The sequence below is a fragment of the Phlebotomus papatasi genome, chromosome 3 (assembly GCF_024763615.1).
Source record: "Phlebotomus papatasi isolate M1 chromosome 3, Ppap_2.1, whole genome shotgun sequence".
NCBI lineage: Eukaryota > Metazoa > Arthropoda > Insecta > Diptera > Psychodidae > Phlebotomus > Phlebotomus papatasi.
The window spans coordinates 36817060-36839383 of record NC_077224.1 but is presented as its reverse complement, the minus strand read 5'-3'; the positions used below and the strand labels follow the sequence as shown (position 1 = coordinate 36839383).

The window sequence follows — 22324 nt, the reverse complement described above, 5'->3', positions numbered from 1 at the left end:
CTGTAATACGAAGAATTCAAAATAAAAAAAAAAATGTTTGAAACTCTGATCGATCAGATAAGAAGTTTCGAATACTTACATGCAACTCATACATGGTCCACTTGATTGACGTACAATCTCACCCACCTTGTAGGCTTTTCCATCAATCTGACACCCTTGGAGGGTAGCATGACCCTTATACGCATGATGCAGGAAGTGCGGTGGTAATGTGGTGGTTGTCGTCGTTGTACTAGTCGTCACATTCATCACAGTTGCCATCGAAACAGGGCACTCATAGCGCGGACAGCAGAAGCCATGGATTGGCTCCTCATGACAGCCAGTTATTGGTGGTGGGCAGGACTGTTGCAAGCAGATGATATCACTTCGGAAGCAGAAGCAGAAGTCACATGGATCATCTCTGGGGATCTGCTGGGCGGACACGTACAATTTTCCGCCATATCGGCAAGTTCCGGGTCCGAATGAAGATGGATCCTCTTCATCACCATAGTCTTCCTCCTGATACGAAGGACCCGGATAATGACCAGCTGGAATCTGTCCATAACCAGTATCGTAGTGAGGAGCACTGGTGGAGTAGTGACTGAGATCGGGTGTCATTGTCTGGACTGTAGATGGTTTCTCATCACCTGGCACATGTGGTTCTTCTTCAATGATCTCATCTTCTTCATCGGGTTCGAAAGAGATTGGCACTTGACTCTGATCATCCTCAGGATGAAGTGGTTTCTGTGCTTCCTCCTCCTCCTCTTCCTTTATCCTGTCATCGAGATCAACCTCACTTGGAGGCACAGTTGTTCTGTCGGCAGATTCTGTAACACTTGCTTCAGTCTTATGCTCCTCCTCTTCCTCCACACTATGAGGTGGTTTCAGACTTGTACCTTCCTGAACACTTTCTGGTTCTTCTGGCTTCTCTTCTGCATGTTCCTCCTCTTCTGGCCTTTCTCCTTCTTCTTCTTCTGGTTTACCCTCAACTGGACTAATTGTAGCTTCCTTTTCAGCTTCTGCAGGTGTTGAAGCTTCCAATTCGGGTTCTTTCTCACTAGCCTTAGTAGGTTCAGCTTCACCTTCTTCAGGAATTTCTGTCGCACGCTCAGTGACTTCAGCTTCCTTCTCTCCTTCCTCTGTTGCAGATGGCTTCTCTTCCTCCTCTTCACTTGGTGTTGTTGGTTTAAAGTCATGCTCAATTATTTGCGGTTCAGGAGTCTTCTCCTCAACTTCTGGCACGCCAAGCTCTTCCTCTTGTTTGCTTGGTGTTGTGGCTTCACCTTCCCTCTCTGCCTCAGTTGGACTTGGCGTGGCTTCCTTTTCACTTTCTACTTCTTCTTCCTCTTCTTCTTTTTCTTCTTCAGTTGGTTTTGTTGGCTCAGCCTCCTTAACTGGTTCTTCCGTGACTGGAGTTAATTCTTCACTTTCTTCTTCCTTCTCAAATGGCCTTGTGATATGAGGAGCTTCTTCTGTAATCTCATCTTCTTTCTTCTCAGTAACTGATTCAATGCCTTCAGTAGCAGGTCGTTCTACATCCTCAGGTGCTTTTTCTGTTGGTTCAGTAGATAATTCTTCTTTCTCACCCTCTGGTATAGACGTGGGACGACCTTCCGTTACAGCTTCTCCCTCCATTTCTTCTTCCGGCCTAACGGGAGCTTCAGTTTCAGCTTCACCTTCAGCTTCTACTTCGGGCCTACTTGGAGTGACTTCTTCAGCACTTGAAGTAGATAACTCAGGTTCTCTTTCTGTAGGTGATGGCAATTCTTCTACAGGTTTTTCTTCTTCAGGTCTTGGTTCTTCCTCCTTTTCTTCTTCACTGGGAGTAGTGTGATCAATAACATCAAAACCTGCTGTAGTTCCTGGCTCTTTCTCTTCCAATGGTTTCTCAGTAGGATGAAGTTCTGTGGAAGGTTTGAGTTCTTCTTCCTCGCTTGGTGTAACATCCTCAACCTTCTCTTCCTTCTCAGTGGAGGGACTCTCTTCTTCAGTAGATTCCGTTGGAAGTGTTTCTGATGGAATTTCTGGTTTCTTCTCAATTGTTTCAGTGACTTCTTCATCTTTCTCAGTTGTTTCAACACTTGGAGTAGGTCTATGTTCTTCCTCTTCTTCTTCTTCTTCTTTTTCGGTATCTTCTTCAGGTTTAGCAATCTCTTCGGGCGCAGGTGTTTCTGCTTCTTCACTGGGTCTTGTTGCCTCTTCTCCTGCAGCTGTTGTAGGAAGATCTTCCAAAATACTTGGTTTTGTGGCTTCTTCACTTGGTCTTTCTTCCTCTTCCTTCTCTCCTTCGCTTTCTTCAGTTGGGGATGGTTTACCCAATTCACTTGGTGTAGTAGGTTCAGCAACTTCTGAATCAGTATATTCTTCAGTAGTAGCGGTGGGTGATATCTTTTCACCTTCTTCAGGTTCAAGTTTTGTTGGCTCTTCGGGCTCAACTGGCAGTGATTCTGGTCTTTCAGTGGTAGGTGAAATTTCTTCTTCGTGCTCAAGTGGGACTCTAGTGGATGGATGTTCTTCTTCTTCAGGCTTCTCTGATGGTTCGGGTGATTCAGGAGTCGGTTTTGCTTCCTCTTCCTCTTCAGGTCTCTCAGAAGCTTCTTCGATTTGTGGGGTTGGCTGTGCTTCTGCCTCCTCAGGTTTCTCAGATGGCTCGGGCAACTCTGGAGTTGGCTTAACTGCCTCTTCTTCAGGCTTCTCAGATGCCTCTTCAGAGGTGGGTGATGGTCTAGTACCTTCTTCTTCTTCTTCAGGTTCTGCTGGTGTACGTTCTTCATCGGTTTCCAATGCAGGTAGTTCAGTTGCGTCAGGTTTCTTTGTAAGATCTTCTTCTGCACTTGGTTTAGGAGTGGGTTCTTCTGCTGCATGTGTAATTTCTTCTTCTGTTGACGGCCTAGTTGCTTTTTCTTCACTTGGTACAAGTTCTTCATGCGGTGATGTAGCTTCCTCTTCAGGTTCTCCTGTTTTTTCATCTTCCGGACTAGGTTTTCCAGTAGCAGAGGGGACACCAGTTGCCTCTTCTTCCTCCAAAGATTGCTCAGGCTCTGGTGTCTTAGGAGGTTCAAGATCAGTCGAAGGCGTTGAAACATCCTCTTCAGGTGCCTTTGTTGCTAAATCACTTGGAGTTGTTGCTTCAGGAATCTCAGGTGTTTCTCCTTCCTCTTTTTCTGGATGCTCCACTTTAACACCAGGAAGTTCTGTTGGTTCTTCTTCAGAAGGTTGTCTTGTTGTAACATCAGATGGTCTTGGAGTGTGTTCTTCAATTTCCTTTCCTGGCTCCTCTTTCTCTACTTCTTCAGTTGGTGTTGGTTCAGGCATAGTTTGAGGTTTTAGTTCTTCTTCAGGAATTTGTTCTTCCTCATCCTCTGGTTTTGAGATTAGAGTAGGCCTAGTAGGCTGCTCCTCAGGTAGTTCTGTTTTGTCTGTAACCGCATCCTCTGGTTTCGCACTTTCTGCTAATGTTGGAGATAGAGTTGGTTGTTCTTTTTCAGTTACCTGTTCAGCGACTTCCAATTTGTCAGTGGCATAGACGACTTCATCTTCTGGAAGATGAGGCTTGGCAGTTTCTTCTTCTACAGAAGGTTTTGTTGGAACTTCAGCTTCAAGTTCAGGTGCGCTGGTTTCTTGTTCAACAGGCTCTTCCACATCGGGCTTCTTGGTAATCTCACCTTCGATTTCAGTGTGAATTGTTGGGATCGGAGGAAGAGATTCTGTTTTATCTTCACCTTCCTTTTCATGTGGAGTACTGGCAGGAACACCTTCGGGAGCAGCTTCCTCTTCTTCAGGAGTCTTGGCTGTGGTTACACCGTCTTCTTCGCCACCTCTAACATCAAGAGTTACAGTTTCCGGTTTCTCCTCTTCTTCTGGGAATAGAATACCAATATCTTCTTCTGGTATTTTAACAATAGGAGCTGTGGTTGTGGCTTCTTCTTCTTTGTCTGTTGGAGCATGGGCCGTAGGCTTGCTAATCTCCTCACCTTCAGGTTCTTCAGGTGTTTCTTTCTCAGCCTCATCAGTTGGGAATGGAGCTTCAGGCGTCATATCAATTTCTTGAGGTTCTCCCGTCCTATCTTCTTCAAGTGATGGTTCAGATGTCTCTTTAGGCAATTCCGTGGCAGATGGAGTGACTATTTCCAATTTCTCAGTGACGTCACTTGGTCCCTCAGTAACATCCTTCTCGCTTTCAGTATGTTCTTCTTCAGCAATTTCTGTCACTACTTCAGGGTGTTCTGTAGCCTTTTCTTCTTTTTCTGTTCCTACACTTGGCTCTTCAGTTGGAAGTCTCTCCTTCTCGGTGGCTTCTTCTTCAGCCTGAGTCACAACCTCAGGTCTAGCTGGTTTCTCTTCGGGCTTGGCTTCTTTTTCAGGTTTCTCTTCCTCCGGTCTTTCGGTATAATCTTCTGGAGGGATTGTAGAAATATGAACAAGTTCAGGTTGTTCTTCTTCTTCGACACCAGGTTCCCTTTCAGTCGCTGGAGTTCCTTCTGTTTCTTTCTCAGCTTCTTCTTCTGTGGGTTCCTCTGGAATATGAGTAGGTGTATAAGGCGCTTCAGTTTCAATTTCCTCTGCTTTGTGAGTCGTCAATTCAAGAGGATATTCTCCAGTATACGCTTCAAGGATTTCAGGACTAATGAGCTCCTCTTCCTCGTCACCTGGAGCAGATCTTGTTGTGGCCTCGACTTCTTCTTCCTCTTCACCCTCTGGCTTTTCTTCTTCAGACGGCTGATCCTTCTCTATAGGCTTCATTGTTATTTCAGTGACTTCAGCTTCTTCTCGGGCTGTTGTTGCCTCAGGTTTCTCCTCTGGCTTAAATTCTTCAATAACAGCAGGAACTTCATCTGGACTTACTTCTTCAACAATGGCCGGAACTTCTGAAGCCTCTTCAGCACTTTCAGTTGTTGTTGGAGCCCTTGTGCGGTCTTCCTCAGACAATTCCTCAGATGACTCAACGTCTTGGGGACATTTATAGTTGGGACAGCATTCGTCAAAGTTTCTGTAGAAAGGCTGACATTCGACATAGTTATCTGGGGGTGGTGGACACTTAACAGTTTCACAGTGAACGACACTGTTGACGCAGGTGCAATATACTTGGCATTTGTTGACTGCAGGAATAATTTCATTATTAGGATAACTAATACCATCCACCAGACAGTTCCCTTCGCCGGGAATAGATGGAGGTAACAGTTCTTCAGATGATGAAGTTGGAGTGACCGAACCTTCTTCAGTTGACTCTTCTTCAGATTCCTTCTCTTCGCTCTCTTTTGGAGTAACAGAGGGAATAGAAGTTGTGCCAACTCCCATTTCTTCCTCTTCATGTATGGCAGTTGTGGTCAAAGCTTCTTCAGATTTTTCAGGCTCCTCTGTTCTCTCAGGTTCTTCACCTTCTTCTTTTCCAGGCTCCACAGTAGCTGCTTTTTCTGGAGCTTCAGTTGCTGGTGCTTCGGATTCTTCAATTCCTGGAGCTTTGGGTTCCTCTGTATGCTCCTCTTCAGGTAGTTGAATTGGGGTTTCTTCCGGCTGCTCAGTGAGCTCTAGTTCAGGTTCATCCGGTTTTGGTGCTTTGGGACCTTCTGTGTGCTCTTCGAGGGGCTGCTCAGTTTCTGCCTTTTCAGGTTGAGGTTGTTCTGTCATAGATTCTTCAGGTCCTTCCTCTTCTTCTTCATCTTCAGGCAGGGCTGTAACTCCTGGTCTTTCTTCAAGTTCCTTATGCTCGGTAGTAGGTGCTAATTCTTCAGGTTTCTCTTCTTCACCCTTCTCAGTGGGTTTAGCTTCGAACTCTGGTAATCCTGTGATCATCTCAGTAGGTTTCATTTCCTCCTCAGGGGTTTCTGTGGCTTTTTCAGTTACTTTAGCTTCTTCTTCTTCTTCTTCTGGTGCTGCCTCTTCAGGTCCTTCAGTAGCCTTCTCAGTGGGTCTCGCTCCTTCTTCAGGTGCTTCAGTGGCCTTCTCAGTGGGTCTCTCTTCCTCTTCAGGGGCTTCTGTGACCTTTTCAGTAGGCTTCACCTCCTCTTCGGGTGCTGCTTCTCCAGGTCCTTCAGTAGCCTTCTCAGTGGGTGTCTCTCCCTCCTCTGGTGCTTCTGTGACCTTCTCAGTAGGCTTTACCTCCTCTTCAGGTGCTACTTCTTCAGGTCCTTCAGTAGCCTTCTCAGTAGGTCTCTCTTCCTCTTCAGGTGCTTCTGTGACCTTCTCAGTAGGTCTTGCTTCCTCCTCAAATGTTACTTCTTCAGGTTCTTCAGTGGCCATACCCGTGGGTCGCATTTCCTCTTCAGGGATTTCTGTGACCTTTTCAGAGGGTCTTTCTTCTTCCTCAGGAGTTTCTGTAACTTTTTCAATAGGTTTTACTCCCTCTTCAGGTCCTTCAGTGGCTTTCTCTTCTTCTTCTTCTTCTTCTTCAGGTGCCTCTGTAACTCGTTCAGTTGGTTTTGCTTCCTCTTCAGATTTTTCAGTAACCATATCAATGGGTCTGACTTCTTCTTCAGGAGATGCCGTGGCTTTTTCAGTAGGTTTTTCTTCTTCTTCTTCTGGAGCACCTGTAGGCCGTTCTTCCTCTTCAGGAGTTTCTGTGGCTTTTTCAGTGGCCTCTTCAGGCAGTTTCTCCTCAAGCGTACTCTTTGTGGTCATTTCCTCAAGAGTGTGAGAATCAGAATCGATGGTGTAATCAGTAACTTGCTCATGTTCAACAGGTTCTGGGAGTTTAATGACAGATGGTGACTCTGTTACGATCTCTCGCTCAGGAAGTTCAAGATCGTCATGACCAGGTGTTGTTGAGGGTTCCTTCTCTTCAAGGGCTTGTTGAGTGGTCAGTTCGGAGGGAGTATGTGGAGTTGTTAGCCTATCAGCTTCTTCCTCAGATGACGTAACTTCTTCTGAAGACTTCTCTCCACTGGCCTCAAGTTCAGGAGATGGAGGTACAGGATGAATAGGCACTTGTCCTTCTACAGACTCCGTAGATTCACTGGAAGATTCCTCTTCTCCAGATGCCTCCTCATCATGTTCTACTGGCAATTGTGGTGGCAGGTAGTGTTCAGCCGGTCTATGGGTCGTGGTGAAATGCTCTGGTTCCACAGTATTGTCATCTTCAGTCTCCACCTCGCCCGATTTTGTGTCAATGGCACCTGATTTTTCTGTGGTATGAACACCCTCTTCAGCTATTGTTGTGAATTCAGCATGAATTTCTGGAGTAATGGCAGCCTCTTCTGGTGATTCTGTTGCTTTCAACGGTTCTTCAGTGGCCACCTCTTTCATTTCATCCTCTTTCACTGTGTGACCCTCTTCTGGCTTTTCTGACGACTCACTCTCTGTAATTATTGTTGTCGGTTTCAGTTTCTCAGTGGTAGAGATTGTCTCTTTAACTGTTGCTGGACCCTCGTCTTCTTTGTCAATATGAGACTGCAAATCTTCATCCATTATGTGTTGCTGCAAATCCTCCTCAGTCTCACCCTCGGCCTCTTTGATTGGTTCTGTCGTGCCATCAGCATGAGTCAGCACAGTTGTCGGTGTCTCAGTGTGACCCTCTTCGCTTTCTGGCTTCTCCTCTGGCACTATTTCATTAAACTTATCATCCACTTTGTCAATATGCTCCTCCTTGGCCGTGGTACCCTCTTCAGCCGCCTCCGTCGTTACTTGCTCTTTCTCTGGCATTGGTGTCTTGTGATCTGGAGCTTCCTCCTCAGTCTTCTCATCTTCATCGATTCGTGTGTCAAGTCCCGTTCCCAGTGTTGTACCCTCTTCCTTTCGCGTCACTGTCTCAGATGTCTCAGTCGCTGGTTCCTCACAATCATAGACATCCGGACAGCACTGACCCTCCCGTGGTGGCCGTGCTGTACAGTTCTTGCCCTCATTCTCCAATGGTGTTCCACATTCTTGCACAGCACACACGATATCACCTCGCATGCAGTAGCAGTGCTCACATGGTTGATCAGTGAAAATGAGAGCTCCATCCGCAAACACCTCACCGTCATGGACACAATCAGCCTCCACTCCGGCAGGTGTGGTAGTGGTTAGCATGAATCCTGGGGTTGGACGTTCTGTCGTTGTGGTTCTATCTTCCAACATCAGAGTATCCTCAGATTCGTGATCTGTAAGATTGAAAAGAAAAATGTTCGGATTTTTGATATTTGCTTGTTCTTAGGACTAAAAAATTCTTCCGGCTAGATTGGAAAACTTACCACATTCATAACGAACAGGACAGCAAACTCCTTTGTTGTAGATGGGTCGACAGCCCTCAACATGTAGCGTACATTCTTGCATAACACAAGCAGTCATATTGCGAATGCAATAGCAAAGTTCACATGGTTTCCGAGGATTTGATGGCACTTGAGCCCCTTCTGGGTAGAATCTATTATCAATGGAACAGCCAAAGCGATCGAGGCCTCCCACCTCTGTCGATGGACTTGACGTGGAGTGATCAACTAGTTCTACAGGAACTGTGGATTAAGAGACAATGGGTTGACGATGATAAATATCTTGCAGGTGAGAAATAGCTGAAATAGTGATTTACCTTCGGGACATGTAATGACAGGACAACACTGATCTTCACGTTTCTCCACCACGCAGTCCTGACCAATTGGCTTGGTAAATGGACATACACGCAAGTAACACATCAGCATTCGATTGTGGCAAGTACAATTGAGACATGGCTCATTCGTCATTATTCTATCACCCTCCGCATAATGATTGTAGTTATAGTAGCAGCCAGATTCTGTAACAATAAAACAAATTATTTTATTTACATATTCAAGATTGGTTAAAACTAAATTAAAAGGTAAGCATTATGATACCGTGAACGTTTTTCTGCAATTAGGACCCCAATAATGTGGGGAACTGTGGCAAGAATTGGGACAATGGCACATTAAATGGGGATAAGTATGTGGTACAGAGAAATCATATTGGATGGATAAGAAGGTAGATCATAGGCAAAAGGCAGCAATGTTCATAAATCGCTGTGTAAAGTGATTTTCATGATGCACATTATTCATCTTAGCACCGATTTCCGGGAATTTATTGCTGTGGCGAGTTGCACGATTTTCCCTGGTATATTGGTAGGTTCTGTGGCAAGCAAAAGTAGCCGAAGATTCTTTCTCATCATTTGAGAAATGCTTAAGCATAAATGGATAGAATTGGGTACAGTTTGCCGGAGAATTTCTCAAGTGAAATTGCTCATCGCGGAAAAGAAGAAAGCTCTTCACATTATAGTGGAGGCAAAAGAGTTCTTGTGGGCTATATGGTGAAGAAATTTCACATACGAGCTATTCTTAAAACAATCCAACATTAATTCATCCAACAGTGGAAAGACTATATTGCATGCTCCTAATGACACTCAATTATGTTGAAGCTGAAAAGACTGTGAATTTTCTTATGGCAAGATATCTCTATCTCTTTCGCGATGTTCCAATACAAATTGCTTACTGAAAGTCAGTTCCATTTCATTACGATGAGTCAAAGTGTTAATGATAATTTTATCGTACAATTAATTTTGAGACAATTTATTTCTTTGGCGCACTTGACTACTCAAAGGAGATCACACCAGATTAATTGGAAGATGATTACATCAGCCCCGGATACATGTAGCATAGGTAGCGCCTGAACACCGTCACAGAAGCGCCACATACTTATTTCCGCAATCAAATGAAATGAGTAAAGTTGCGATGGTAATTATGTAATTTTCGGTTTTGTAGCCACCTTTTTTGCTGACCACCGCCAACCTGAAGGTTGAAGTATTCTTTTTATCATTCCGCAATAAGGCAGCTAAATACTTCGCTTTATATTTTTAATAGAACGTCAAATCAAATATACACAGCTATAGCATCTATACTAAATATCCATTGTCATTGGATACACTAAAAACTTTGTGATTAGTTTGTGGAGTTAGGAGTTATGTTTAACTCTTTCGTCTCTTTTGGAACTCTGAGTACCCAAAGCAGCATATGAATATTCAGTGAAAAACAGTGTTTTTTTTAATTATTCAGAACTGAGAAAAATTCAATTCTTTTGGATGGTTACAAACTATAAGGATGTCCAAATGTAAGATATTTTTTGTAGGACCTCAATTAATTCTTGAGCTTAGATATTTTTGATTAAAAAAATGTGAAATTGGCTTGCAGCATATGCTGCGGTCCGGAAAGAGTCAAGTCGTAGGTCATAATTCACAATTTAAAAATGTATAAAAAAACTAATGTTTTTAAGCTCATATAAATAAAACCTATTAAATAAATTGAAAAACAATTAAAACTTAAAAAATTCAAAGACTTTAGAATGATTTATTCAAATTACGACTTTCTAGCATTAAGTTATGGTACTTTAAAAAAATATTTACATTCTTAATTCGTGCACCATTTTTGCATTCCAATTCTACTGGGAAGCCTTTTTATGGACATGTTTAATGGTTTCCTAGGTTATATGATTTTTTTACCATTAAAGAATTCAAAGGGCATTGAAAATATTAGTTTCAATAGTATTTTTTTTTCAATGAAATTTGAATTTATTTTAGAGATATGTATTTGAATTTAACAAATGAAAATCATTTCGCACAGCAGCGGTGATGTTAGTGATATTTTGAAGTACAAGATTTAAGATTGAAGCTCTTAAAAAATTATAGTTTTTTTTTTGTATAATAATTATTATCATTTCAAGTCGAACAAGCTTGAGAAGCAAGCTTAAAGTAGAGAAGACCGAAGCAGCATTAGCGGATAAAATTAGACAGTTGTGTATTACAGTATAATTAATTCCCTCCTTATGCATTTAAATATTATTTATTAGTCTGATTTAAACATGTTTTTCAAAAATTACCAGACAAAGAAAAATTTCAAGTGCTGGCTAATTCTGCCCCAGTGTCCCCTACTCAAATTTTATATAAAATTTCAGTAATTATAATCATGTTTTAAACTTCACTTAGGTATATTCAAAAGTTTCTTTCACTTATATTCATAAAAGAATATAATATTTTGCAATATATAAGGGAGACTGGGGCAAAAAGTGGAGCATCTTGAAATTGGGATTTTTCACCCATTTTGGAATAAAATTGAGCCTTAATCGTGATATAATTTAGCTGCATAAACAGATTAAGAATTAAAACTATAACCCGATTAGTTTTAATTTTATTTAAAAAATAGGTGAAAAATCCCAATTTCAAAGGTTCCCCATTTTCAAAAGTGCCCCACTTCCCACTACTAGACTGGAGCCTACACTTATGGATGCTATACACCCATATGGACAACACAAAAATCTTAGGTCTTTACACTAAACAGATTTCGAAAAATCAAAAAAAAAAGTTATTTACATCATAAACTAATAATTTTATAATTTTTCGAAATCTGTTTTATGTAAGAACTTAATATTTTTACACACTGTCCATAAGTGTATAGCATCCATAAGTGTAGACTCCACCCTATGCTAAGTCGACTTAGCCTTTTATTACTTCGAGAGAGAGAGAGAGAGATTGTTCCTGGGACCGAGATCTACAACTGGTAAAAATTTGTTGGTCATGCAACGTCCGTTCGTTCTAAAAAAAAAATACACAGACAGCAGCATAGGAAATCGCCAACTTCAAATAACTCTCTCCTGAATAATTGTCATTCTGAGATAACACAGTATGGAAAGAAAGCGTCCAAATAAATATTTTAAAAAATCCTTAGTTTATCATTATTATCGGAATTTTATGTAGCATTAGCAAGTAAAAATATTAAATTTTACCTAATAAATTTATGAAAATATTTAAAACATTGCCTAATAAACAAGAACTCGAAAAATCTCAAATTCGATCGGAAAATGCATAAAGTTCTCTAAAAGTTGAAAAAAAAATCATAATACCACTAAAGTCTCGGCTGTGCCATGTGTGCAAATACACTCGTAGGTATTGTATTGAAAAACAGGTGTAATCATCCGATCAAGAAAAGGATTCTTTATAAAGAAAACTCTTATTTTTGCAATGTTCTTCTATAATGTAGTTTATAAGGGGTGGTGGGACTATATTGAGGTGGAGCTTAATTTTTTCGCCTATTTATTATTATTATTTATTATTATGCCCAACGCACAATAACTTTTGTTTATAAACATATTTTCAAAATTTTCTATGAGAGAAAACGAGATAACTGGATTTCTGTTTCATTCCCTCTCATTAAAATGTCAAAAATATGTTTACAAAACAAAAGTTATTGTGCGTTGGGCATTATTATTATTACTTTTTGCACCTGAGCATAATTATAAATACAAGATTTTATACAACATTGATAAATTTTGATGTGAATAGGTTGTAAATATAATTTTTAGCGTCCACCGCCGTCTTAGCGTTGGTGATCAACCTCCAGAGCAAAACGGTGGAAAAGCTCTTTCGCAGGTTATATATGCCAAACATCTTATATTCAGGTTGTATATATTCTAACATTAAAGTAATACATTTTCTTGAATAATCAAATTTCTAAATGAAGCTACTTCTTGCAATTATGTATTTAGATCCACAATTGTTTTGTCTATCCAAATTACATCATGTTAAAACCCAGTTTCATTTACAAATATGCGAGAAAATTGTATAAAAATATAGCCCCACAGCTCAAAGTAGCCCTACATCCCTCTATGATGTCCATCTAAATTACATTACGTTAAAGCCCAGCTTCCTTAACCAATATGCGAAGAAAAGCATTTTCAATGTAGCCCCATCTCCCCTTAATATGAATTTTTAAAAGCGACTACACAAATTTTGAATAAAATGTATTTTTTTTCTTTTTTGAAAGCATAAAGAATTTAAAATAAATCAGCACGCAAAGCTAAAACGAAATTAACGCAAAATTATTCTAGAATACGAATTAATAGCTTAGTGAAGAATTTTTATAACATTTTAATAGCAACACGACTATGCTTCATAAATTTCTCTAAACTTGAGCAGTAAACTTTAGGGAATTTTGCTAAGAGTTTTAATTTGACCGCCTTGAGAATCAAATTTCTCATAAGATCTCCCACAACATATATCATGCGTTTTTGTTATGTGATCTTCGCAGTTAAGAAACACGAATGGTTTCATTGGAATAACTAAAGGAGAACATAAAAAAGGGAGAATCTTAGCAATTTGGCGGTAAATAGTTTTAATTAATTTATAAAAGTAATTTATTCCTCATCGCCCATTATCTGTATATATGGTCGCCTCGGAGACGCTAAGAATAATTAAAGTGTATTGTTATAAAAGGGAAAACCGTTAATAATTTCTGTACTTTCTTAAGATGAAGTAAACAAACACACCTTATGCCACAATGCAACAATAGAAATCCCTCAAGATTCTTTTTCCCATCACCAACACTGATGGGGCTGAAGCCTTGCGTTTACATTCTTTGCCATTTGCTGTGGATGGTTTAAGAGAAAAAAAAGAAGCATTCTTCCTCAAGTTCTTACTCATCCAAATGACGATATAATCATGTTCACGGTGATCATATTGGAATTAGAAGTAAGAATACATAATTTCTTTTTCTCAAAATATACTCACCACTATACATCTCCAGTTCCGTGTTCTCGTGCACGGGAGCTGAAAAAGACAGAGAGAAATTAACAGAGCAATTAGTGTCATCGTTCAAATTCAATTTTAATACGATTCTCTTGTTTTGAATGGACTGAGAATGTTCTTTTTTTTTAAGTCTATGTGTTATCACTGGAATGGCATCACAATGCCAAATGGATTTACTCCGCTGTGAACGACGAGAACATCGGGCATCGGCGAAAAATGGTAATTTGGAGTCATTTCAAGATATTTCCCAACTTACTAAATGACTCGCTTAATTCATTTTCTGTGTCACTGCTTATTCTACCAGAGATTTTTATTAAAAATAGCACATTTCTCACAAAAACAAAAAGAAGAAAGCACCGCATTTAGCATCTTCTCTAAAAGCTAAACCCATCTTTAGAGCCAACAATGGATATAGATGAGACAATCAGCATGTGATGAGAGTTAAGGAAGACTTTGCTGTCTGATTAGAATGGGAATGATTAATTAATCCCACTAAGAGATTATCAAAGCAATACCTCATGCTCAATTGAAAGACTTCAACAGCTTTTTGTTACGAACTTCAACCTGTTTCATTAGGATTAACTCAATAATAAATTGGCAATTGATGAGTCATGATTTTTTTTTACAAATTGCTAAATAACTGATTAGAATTTTTGCAGATGTAAATTTAGAACGTGTGAATCTGTCGTAAAAAACACTCTAGCTTTAATGACTTAACACTTTTTACGACAGGATTTTATCTATTTAGTTCAGCAAAAATTAAAATATATTACTCATTCTCATTATCTTTTCATTGAAATGGGTTAAAATTAACAATGATTAGAAAAATATCCTCTCTTGTTTCTAAATAACTCAGTATCAATCAGTAATCTTCAAATAAATAGAAGTTATAATTAACATTATCATTTGGATAATATTTATCACAAAAAGGTTCATAACTTTAGTATTATAAGAAGGCTATAGCAAATTGGGCGATAATTTGGTAAAATAATTTACAACTCAATCTTTTCTTTATGTTCCTAATGAATTTGTCCCATGGCTGTTTTCAGGAAATTTGACTCATCGAACTAGCTATTAAAATATAATTACTATAATGGGTCGAATTAATTAAAAACATATTGAAAAGTATGAATTGTTCGAAGCGTGAGTCGTCCGAAGATAGGACGCTTTCCCCTACTGCCTTATTAACAATTTTGTACAGCCTAAAATTATTTTCACTGATTTCGAAGATCCTGGTGATTTACCAGTCAGTAAGATTTTCCAAAAATTAAACACAGCATTTTAAACTTGCTCTGAGTTTTGGTTCGGATAAAGAGTAGCTATAATAGGCTATTTTTATAGTTACTGAGGAAGATCTACTTACAGATTAAAACCTCTGGACAAGAATAAAAAGGTGTTATAATATCGAAATGAATTAAAATCTTTCTGCTCTATTTCTGCTCTCTTTCACCAGTCTAATAACTATTATTATTATTATTATTACATTTTAAAACCTTTGAACTGACTTAAATAGTCACTAAAAAACGACACATTTAGTTTTAATCAATTTGTTATCATTTAAGAACATCATTTTGTGACTAAATTCTGAGGCTTAACATTGCTTTCAGAGATAAATTTAATGGACTTTTAAATTAATTATCTTCATGAGCGTTGAAAGATCGCTTAAGATACTGATTTTTTTATAGTAACATTTTATTTATTTTTTTATCATTATAATTAACATAAAATTTTATCAATGATGAGATGCACAAAATAGTCCAAAAACCTCAACATTGAGAGCGGTTCTAACCACGAGCGGCTGATTAAAAAGCGATAAATTGTAACCTTCAATCTGTAGGCGACATATGACAATTTTCCCAATCGCTCATGCAATTCCTCATCAATCAACCACTAAGTGGGGAAAAAGTAAAGTGATTGAGAGTCTAGACACGAAGGTACTCTTCACTGTTAATCAGTATGAGGACTCAAGATTTAATGGTTCTTGTCCATAGAAGGAAATCACCAATTGGCAGAGGGAACAAAATGCATGGTGTTTTACATCTTGAGCCTATGCTTGATGAATTGAAACTATGACCTCTTCTAATTTATCACATATGCAAATCACACAAACTCACAGTGAGGGTCTCTAAGCACCGAGAACTTTTGTCTTAACCCATTGAAAACAATCAAGATTTCAGTGGATAAACTTCTGGAGGAATGTCCTTTTCTTATAGGATTTATACAGGCTTCAGACCTAAGGTTTATCCATGTGGCTTAATTGTTTTAATTTCTCAATAAACAAGATTTTGTGAAAATTTTGACTTTGGGTCTTATATTAAAAAAAATGATGCAACAAATTCTGCAAAATCACTTTATTTGCTAAAATTTCATGATCCTTACTAAACATGTAGGGGAAAGCGCGGTAACTTCGGACGATTTATGCTTCGCACAAATCATTTTTTTTTCAATGTTTTAAATGAATTTGGCCCATCATAATATTATATTTTAATAGCTAGTCCAATGCCTCAAATTTTCAGAAAGGAGTTATGGGTGATCTCCACAAAAAACATAGAGAAAAAATTAAATTGTCCGAAGCTTGAGTCGTCCGAAGGTAGCGCGCTTTCCCCTAGTTTGAAAACTGCTGTAATGAAGCTTCTCGTCCAAAAACCGGTAGGGGAAAGCGCGCTACCTTCGGACGATTATAGCTTCGGACAATTCAATTTTTTCTCTATGTTCCTTATAGATTTCACAAACATTTTTTTTTGAAAATTTAAGCATTGGTCTAGCTATTAGAATATGATATTATAATGGACCAAATTCATTCATAACACATTGAAAAGAGTCATTTGTGCAAAGCATAAATCGTCTGAAGGTAGCGCGCTTTTCCCTATACTTTTCATCCTTGATTTAAACTCAATATTAAATAGTTTATATAGGAAAAGGCTTTCAGGCTTCGCACAAACTATGCCTTTGAATACTTCACATTTTTCCCATATTCCTATAATGAATTTGACCTAACTGTGGCATATTTTAATAGCTAATCTTAAGTCACACATTTCCTGAAGTAATAGGTGAGATTCTTTAAAGAAATATGGGAAAAATACGAGCTGTTCGAAGCCAAAATACCTTCCGCTATGTAAAAAAGGTAAAATTTAAATAGATGTAGGAATTTTCGAACCATTTATCAGTATACTATTTCACCTCTAGAATGTAGAATCTGTTAAGTTAATTATTATAGATTTCCACAAGAAAATATAGAAAACAAATTGCTTTTAGGGCTATGACCGATCTGTCTTGAAAGGGTTAACATGTGACCGTTGGTATGGAGGCGAAAATCTATATTCTATCAAACAGATAAATCTATCGGATTGCCATGAGATTAGCAATAAAACAAGCAAAGAATGTGTCTTGATGGCTTCTCTGTTTTGTAGGTTGGATGAGATTTTCTCCTGTAACCCAATGGTACAGAATTTTTCAATTGTACAAGCTCTTTTCTTCCTCATTCATCTGACTATGCCCGTGACAATGGCATCTGACGATGTGGCCTCCTCAATAGAGGCCATGGAAGATGGCAGTGGCAAAGAAATAAAGGGCCCTTGTCGTATTTGGAGAGTGCGAGAGAAAAATTAATATTCCTCTGTGAATGGTTGTGAATGGAAGAATATATTGTTTAATTGAAGTCACATCTGCTGCCAAAATATTTGGCAATATTGAGTGCGAGAAAACGGCGATTGCTCAAGGGGAATGGTAATCACTGGTATCTGGTATGACTTCAATAAAAATTGTCACTCCAGCTAGAGAGAGTCACATACTGGGTGAACCACCTGCTTAGCACCACGTCTCACGGTAGTCAAATCTAAATTTACCCATTTTGATTAGGATCTGGAAGACGTGCCGGTATTTTTATAAGACTAATTATATGCGCATAAGTGCTATAAAGTTATTATTAGGACTAACTACTAGATAGATGGTTTGTCGACACACCTTCGTATGCCATCCATAATTTATTCCATTTACCGCCTGATCGTAAAATGATTCTCCTCTTCTCTGTCCATTCATAAATAAAAATCAGTGTCAATTTCACGATTATTTCGAAGTTGTACACACATTTACTCCCATACTATTCTAGTCAATGATCACCATACATCAGACTCAAGTGTGAATGAGTGATTTACGTGGTTTGTTGCACCAACCTACGGTTAATTATCTTCCTTTGGCAGACAAAAATATTCAAGGAAATCCTTCCGACAATTTTTTGTGCCATTCCACCAAGTGATAAATCAATCCCCAGGAATCAACCCAATTTCACGCATTTTTTCCAAGAAAAATGTTCCAAGGACAGTAGGTAATTTTCACACCTAAAGTACCGATTCATTTACTAGTTCTTCTTCCAGTTGTTATGCGAAATTATACAGCTCAACCTCAGTTTTTTTACTGATACTTTTATGCACTAGTTAAGTGTCAAATAATGGATATTTATAGCCATTTTATCTCATTTCTGTGTCGGATATGTTAATGACATGGGGCATGATGATTCTTCACAGATCGCCTCAAGACTTCTTTTTTCCCGGAAGCAATGGGGCGTAAGGAATATAACTGTGTGAGCCGAGAAATTCTAAGTGCGACGCGACGTAATCTTCAAATTTTTAAATTCGTATTTCTAAATTAGAGCCTTATAAATTTCCATCTCTTAATGCTTAATTTAATTCATCTTCATAATATTTATCAATATTTTCCAATAATTTTCCATAGGTATTTCAAATACCTACCATATCAGTATCTTTATTATGTGCATGAATCACTTGAAAATAAAATAATTTTTTACACAGAAAAATATTAAACCCGCAAGGACCCAAATAGCCTCAAGCTGATCCATGTGAATATCTAGCCTCAAAACTTTCACAGTAAAGAAAGATTTGTCAAACGATTAAAGACTGAGGGGTGAGAATAATCGATTCGAAGTCCTATGTCTAAAACTTTACTGGCAAATTTTACAGGCTGAATATTCTCTAAGATCGATCAGCCTTATTATGTTTGGGTCCTAAGGATGCTCTTGATCCCCTCAAAGAAAATAAATCTTTTCAAAATTTCAAATAGATTTAATGCAAGTTTCCTTGAAAGATTTATCCAATTTGATGCTTTTAAGGAATTAAAAAAAAACAGATACTTTCGTTTTGAAAAATGTTGCAGAAACGCTAATTAAAGAATTTTCTTAAAGAAATAGTCAGGTGACTTTAAAACCGAAATGAAATTGACTTTCCTTAATTAGAGTGTCCGAAAATTACGTGCTTAAGTATATGAGTAAAAGGACTAGAATTCAGTAACTACAGGTGCAGTAAATGTAGAAACAGATGTATTCCATTTACCTATAAAGTGAAATATATGTCTGCAATTAGTAGTCAAAAAACACGGTAAAACGTATAAACATTTTACCTAAATTGCCCAAAAAGCGACCGAGAATACAATTGTCTACATTTATTTAAAATTTTAAATAAAATTAATAAAAATAAAACAAATCATTTTAAAACATAACTAAATTTTCAATACGGCTCATAATCTAGTTTCAATTTAGTTTGACGAAAAATCTGAAATAAATTGAACTTTGTCAATCATGGCTCCGACACACTTGTTAGATCAGGAGAATTTCGTGCAATCAAAATTTACGTTTCTTTCTCTTTCAATTTATTCATGTATATTTTCAAAGTCTTAAATTGAACACAGATCAAATTTGATTTTTTAGGAGGCAAATTTAATTTTTTTTTAATGCTACTTTGTACAGTACCATTTAGTTTTTGGTGAATATTCTTTAATATTTTAAAACTAAAAAATATATATATATAATCGCACTTGTATATCATTAAAGTTACCAAACTGATGCCGGCATGGCCTTCAAATCTTATGCCTACTCACAGCTCTAGAAGTAGATCTTCATTTCTTCTAGCGCAATAGAGAAAATTATCCCCAATAAACCCATTAATACTAAGTTCTTGCGCATATAATCAATGAGCGGGCAATTTGTCGTTCTCTTTACTGCTCTCTAAATGATCATAATAGTTAAAATAAAATTTATATTCATATAACTGTTGGTGTCGCTGTTCTTTTTTTTGTGTATGGCATCATTGCGCAATAAATATATTAAAAAGCAATTTTTAATCGTTCTTTTTTTCGGTACGTGCCAAGAGTGCCAATGGCACCTTTGACACTGACTTTGAAAATAAAGTTGTATCACTTGATCATTGCCGAGGGAATTTATTTATTGTATAAGAGCAACATACATGAAGCGTGGGAATTATTGGGAGTTGTTGGAGAACAATATTGAGCATAAGAGCATGGGACTGGAAGTTATGCTGAGGAGTGAAAGAGAGAATAGGTGATTTTGCAGAAAAATGAACCTGTTTCGATCGGATTTCGTGTTGTGTATGGTGGATTTTTTTCGTATTCCATCTTCGCGAAGAGATGCGGGATCTCTTCGCCAAGTTGAGTGACCCCCTATTTGTCTTTTGCTTTTCTACCTCCAACACACAGACAATCCGTTTTCCCAGATCAAGTTGAGCCTCTGCCCTTTTCTCTCTCTTGCACTTCCCCACGAGACATGGCAAATTGCATAATCTTCATATTAATACCCCTCAGTCCCATGGTGCAGGAATACAAATACAGGGAGCTTCAATAAATAATTAAATTTTATTATTTTCCATGCGCATTTCAATTTGTGCAATTTTCCATCTCCGGCATCCGCCCGCCCAGCATTGATCTTCAATTGCGATCCCTCTACATTGAATCTTACCCAGAAGCACTAAGCAATGGGAAACATGATAATGACAATGACAATGATGTCGTAAAACTGACGACGATGATGATGGAAAAATGGTAATTACACCGTGGTTGAATTATGACAAAATAGCAACAATAATGCGCCATGAGATTGAATATTTTTCACGTTAGATAAACTCAACAAGATGACTTTGACCACTTGCCTTCTTGGTGATCAAAATCAACTCCAAAATTGGAACATCACGCATTGTTTTCGAAAAAGTCGTACAAGTCAATAGGATATCGTGGCTTCAAAAGGAAAGTTAAATATTCTACACATTTTCTTCTATAAAGAAACTGTTCTAATGGAGGGGCGGACAGCTAATCTAATTTAAGAGACTATCTCCAATGAGTTGCAGTAGATTGGATCTATTTTAGTAAAATATGGCCAGTAAAAATGATATTTGGTCAGTATATAAATAAAATGAAAATCATAAATTGTAAGTGTGTAAAAATATAGTGAAACATTCTTAATAAAGGGCAAATTAAGAATTTACGAAACGTTTTGGCATTTTCGGTTTGATTCAAAATGATTATGCTCATTTCTTTTTAATTTTTTACTGACCATTCGGGCTAACTAACTAACCAAAAATATTGTTCTGCTTTAGATGTCGATCTTCTAAATTATATATCATATTTTCTATTTAAAATAGTTTTGGAAAATATTTGTCATATTTTTTCAGTCTTTAATTAAAAATGAAAATTTAAAAAATAGTGGGTTTTCTCTTATTTTGTTTCGGAGGTTGATAACCTTAAAGTCAGTGGTGAAGACATAGTATAAGGGTATTGTGATATTAAATAAATTATTGCACAAGTAGGGGAAAGTGCTCACCCTTCGAACGTTCATGCCTTCGAATAATGTGAATTTCTTTTGTTTTTCGTAAGAGATTTACCCTAAATAATCACGGAATTATCAACAATTGATGATAAGCCGGCTAATATTTAATAGAAATGTGTAAGTCTCTTACGAAAACTTAATAAAAATTCACATTATTCGAAGGCACGAACGTTCGAAGGGAGAGTACTTTCCCCTATAGAGATTCATTTGATCTTGTGAAATAATCTTTTTACAAAAATCAGTAAAATTCCGCATTTCGAACAACGCAAAATTTCGGATAAGCCCATTAAAAATTCGAACAGCTGCATTAAAATTTTATTTAAATATCGATTAAAAACTCTTGAAAGTACTTTAAAATTTCTTATTAATAAAATAATTACTAGGTCATCATTTGTCCGGTACTCCACGTTGTCTGGAATTCAAAATTTTACCCTATTTAACCAACAATTAACCAATTTAGTGATACGGTTTCGGAGTCGTATGTTATTAGGTGAGGTTCTTAATAATCTCATCTACTATAATTCTACCAAAATTTCATGTCCCCCGATTGGGCCCATACTTTGCCAAAATGTGTTTCACCACTTCCTGATCCCGAATATATGGGGGGTTAAGTTACGTTCGGGCTAAGTTACGTTACGGGCCGGCCGGCCGCTCTTTGGAGCTTAATAGCTCCCGAACTAAGAAACAATATTAAGTAATTTAGTGCAGGTATCATATTAAATAAATAAAAAAGTGTAGTAAAGTATCATAACATCTTTTCAAAAAAACAATTTAACATTGAATGACTTGAGCATGTTCACGCAGACGTAATTCCAGTGTAAAGAAAAGAATAAGAAAACTTTGAATGAACATAATTGAACTGGGGTATATATTAACATTTTAAGCGTAATTTGTCCAGCATGAAGGTGTGTGACTGGGGAGGGAGCATACTGATGGCGAACATAAAAGTTATCCACCTCTTTCTAGACTTCCTAGGCCGTGTGTGTCCTGCCAAGTACCTTTCAGTGAGCACGTATTGTGAACATATGAGTCCATTGGTTGGCATCGAAAGCATTGGTGCAAATTCAATGAATAAAATTATATGTACGGCAATATGTGGCCAAGGAGTGAGCCAAACAGTGAAGCAATTACCATCTGTCGTCTTTTGGATTTGTTAACTAAATCTGCAGTCACGACCGCGGTAGAGCCTCTCTTTGGAAGCCTCAAATGCAACTAGTGAAGGAATCGCGCGCGAT

At 37.9% G+C, this 22324-nt stretch overlaps 1 protein-coding gene across 1 annotated transcript in view; it reads right to left on the bottom strand.

The window, feature by feature from the left end:
- The window catches only part of LOC129805528 (titin), a 55903-nt gene that overhangs the window by 2076 nt on the left and 31503 nt on the right, over positions 1 to 22324 (bottom strand). Inside the window, exons 3-6 of the mRNA XM_055853495.1 lie at positions 13445 to 13483; positions 8474 to 8674; positions 8142 to 8399; positions 80 to 8051 (exon numbers count right to left, since the gene is read on the bottom strand). Of these exons, the coding sequence (XP_055709470.1) occupies positions 80 to 8051; positions 8142 to 8399; positions 8474 to 8674; positions 13445 to 13483 (8470 nt within the window). The remainder of the gene's footprint in view (positions 1 to 79; positions 8052 to 8141; positions 8400 to 8473; positions 8675 to 13444; positions 13484 to 22324) is intronic.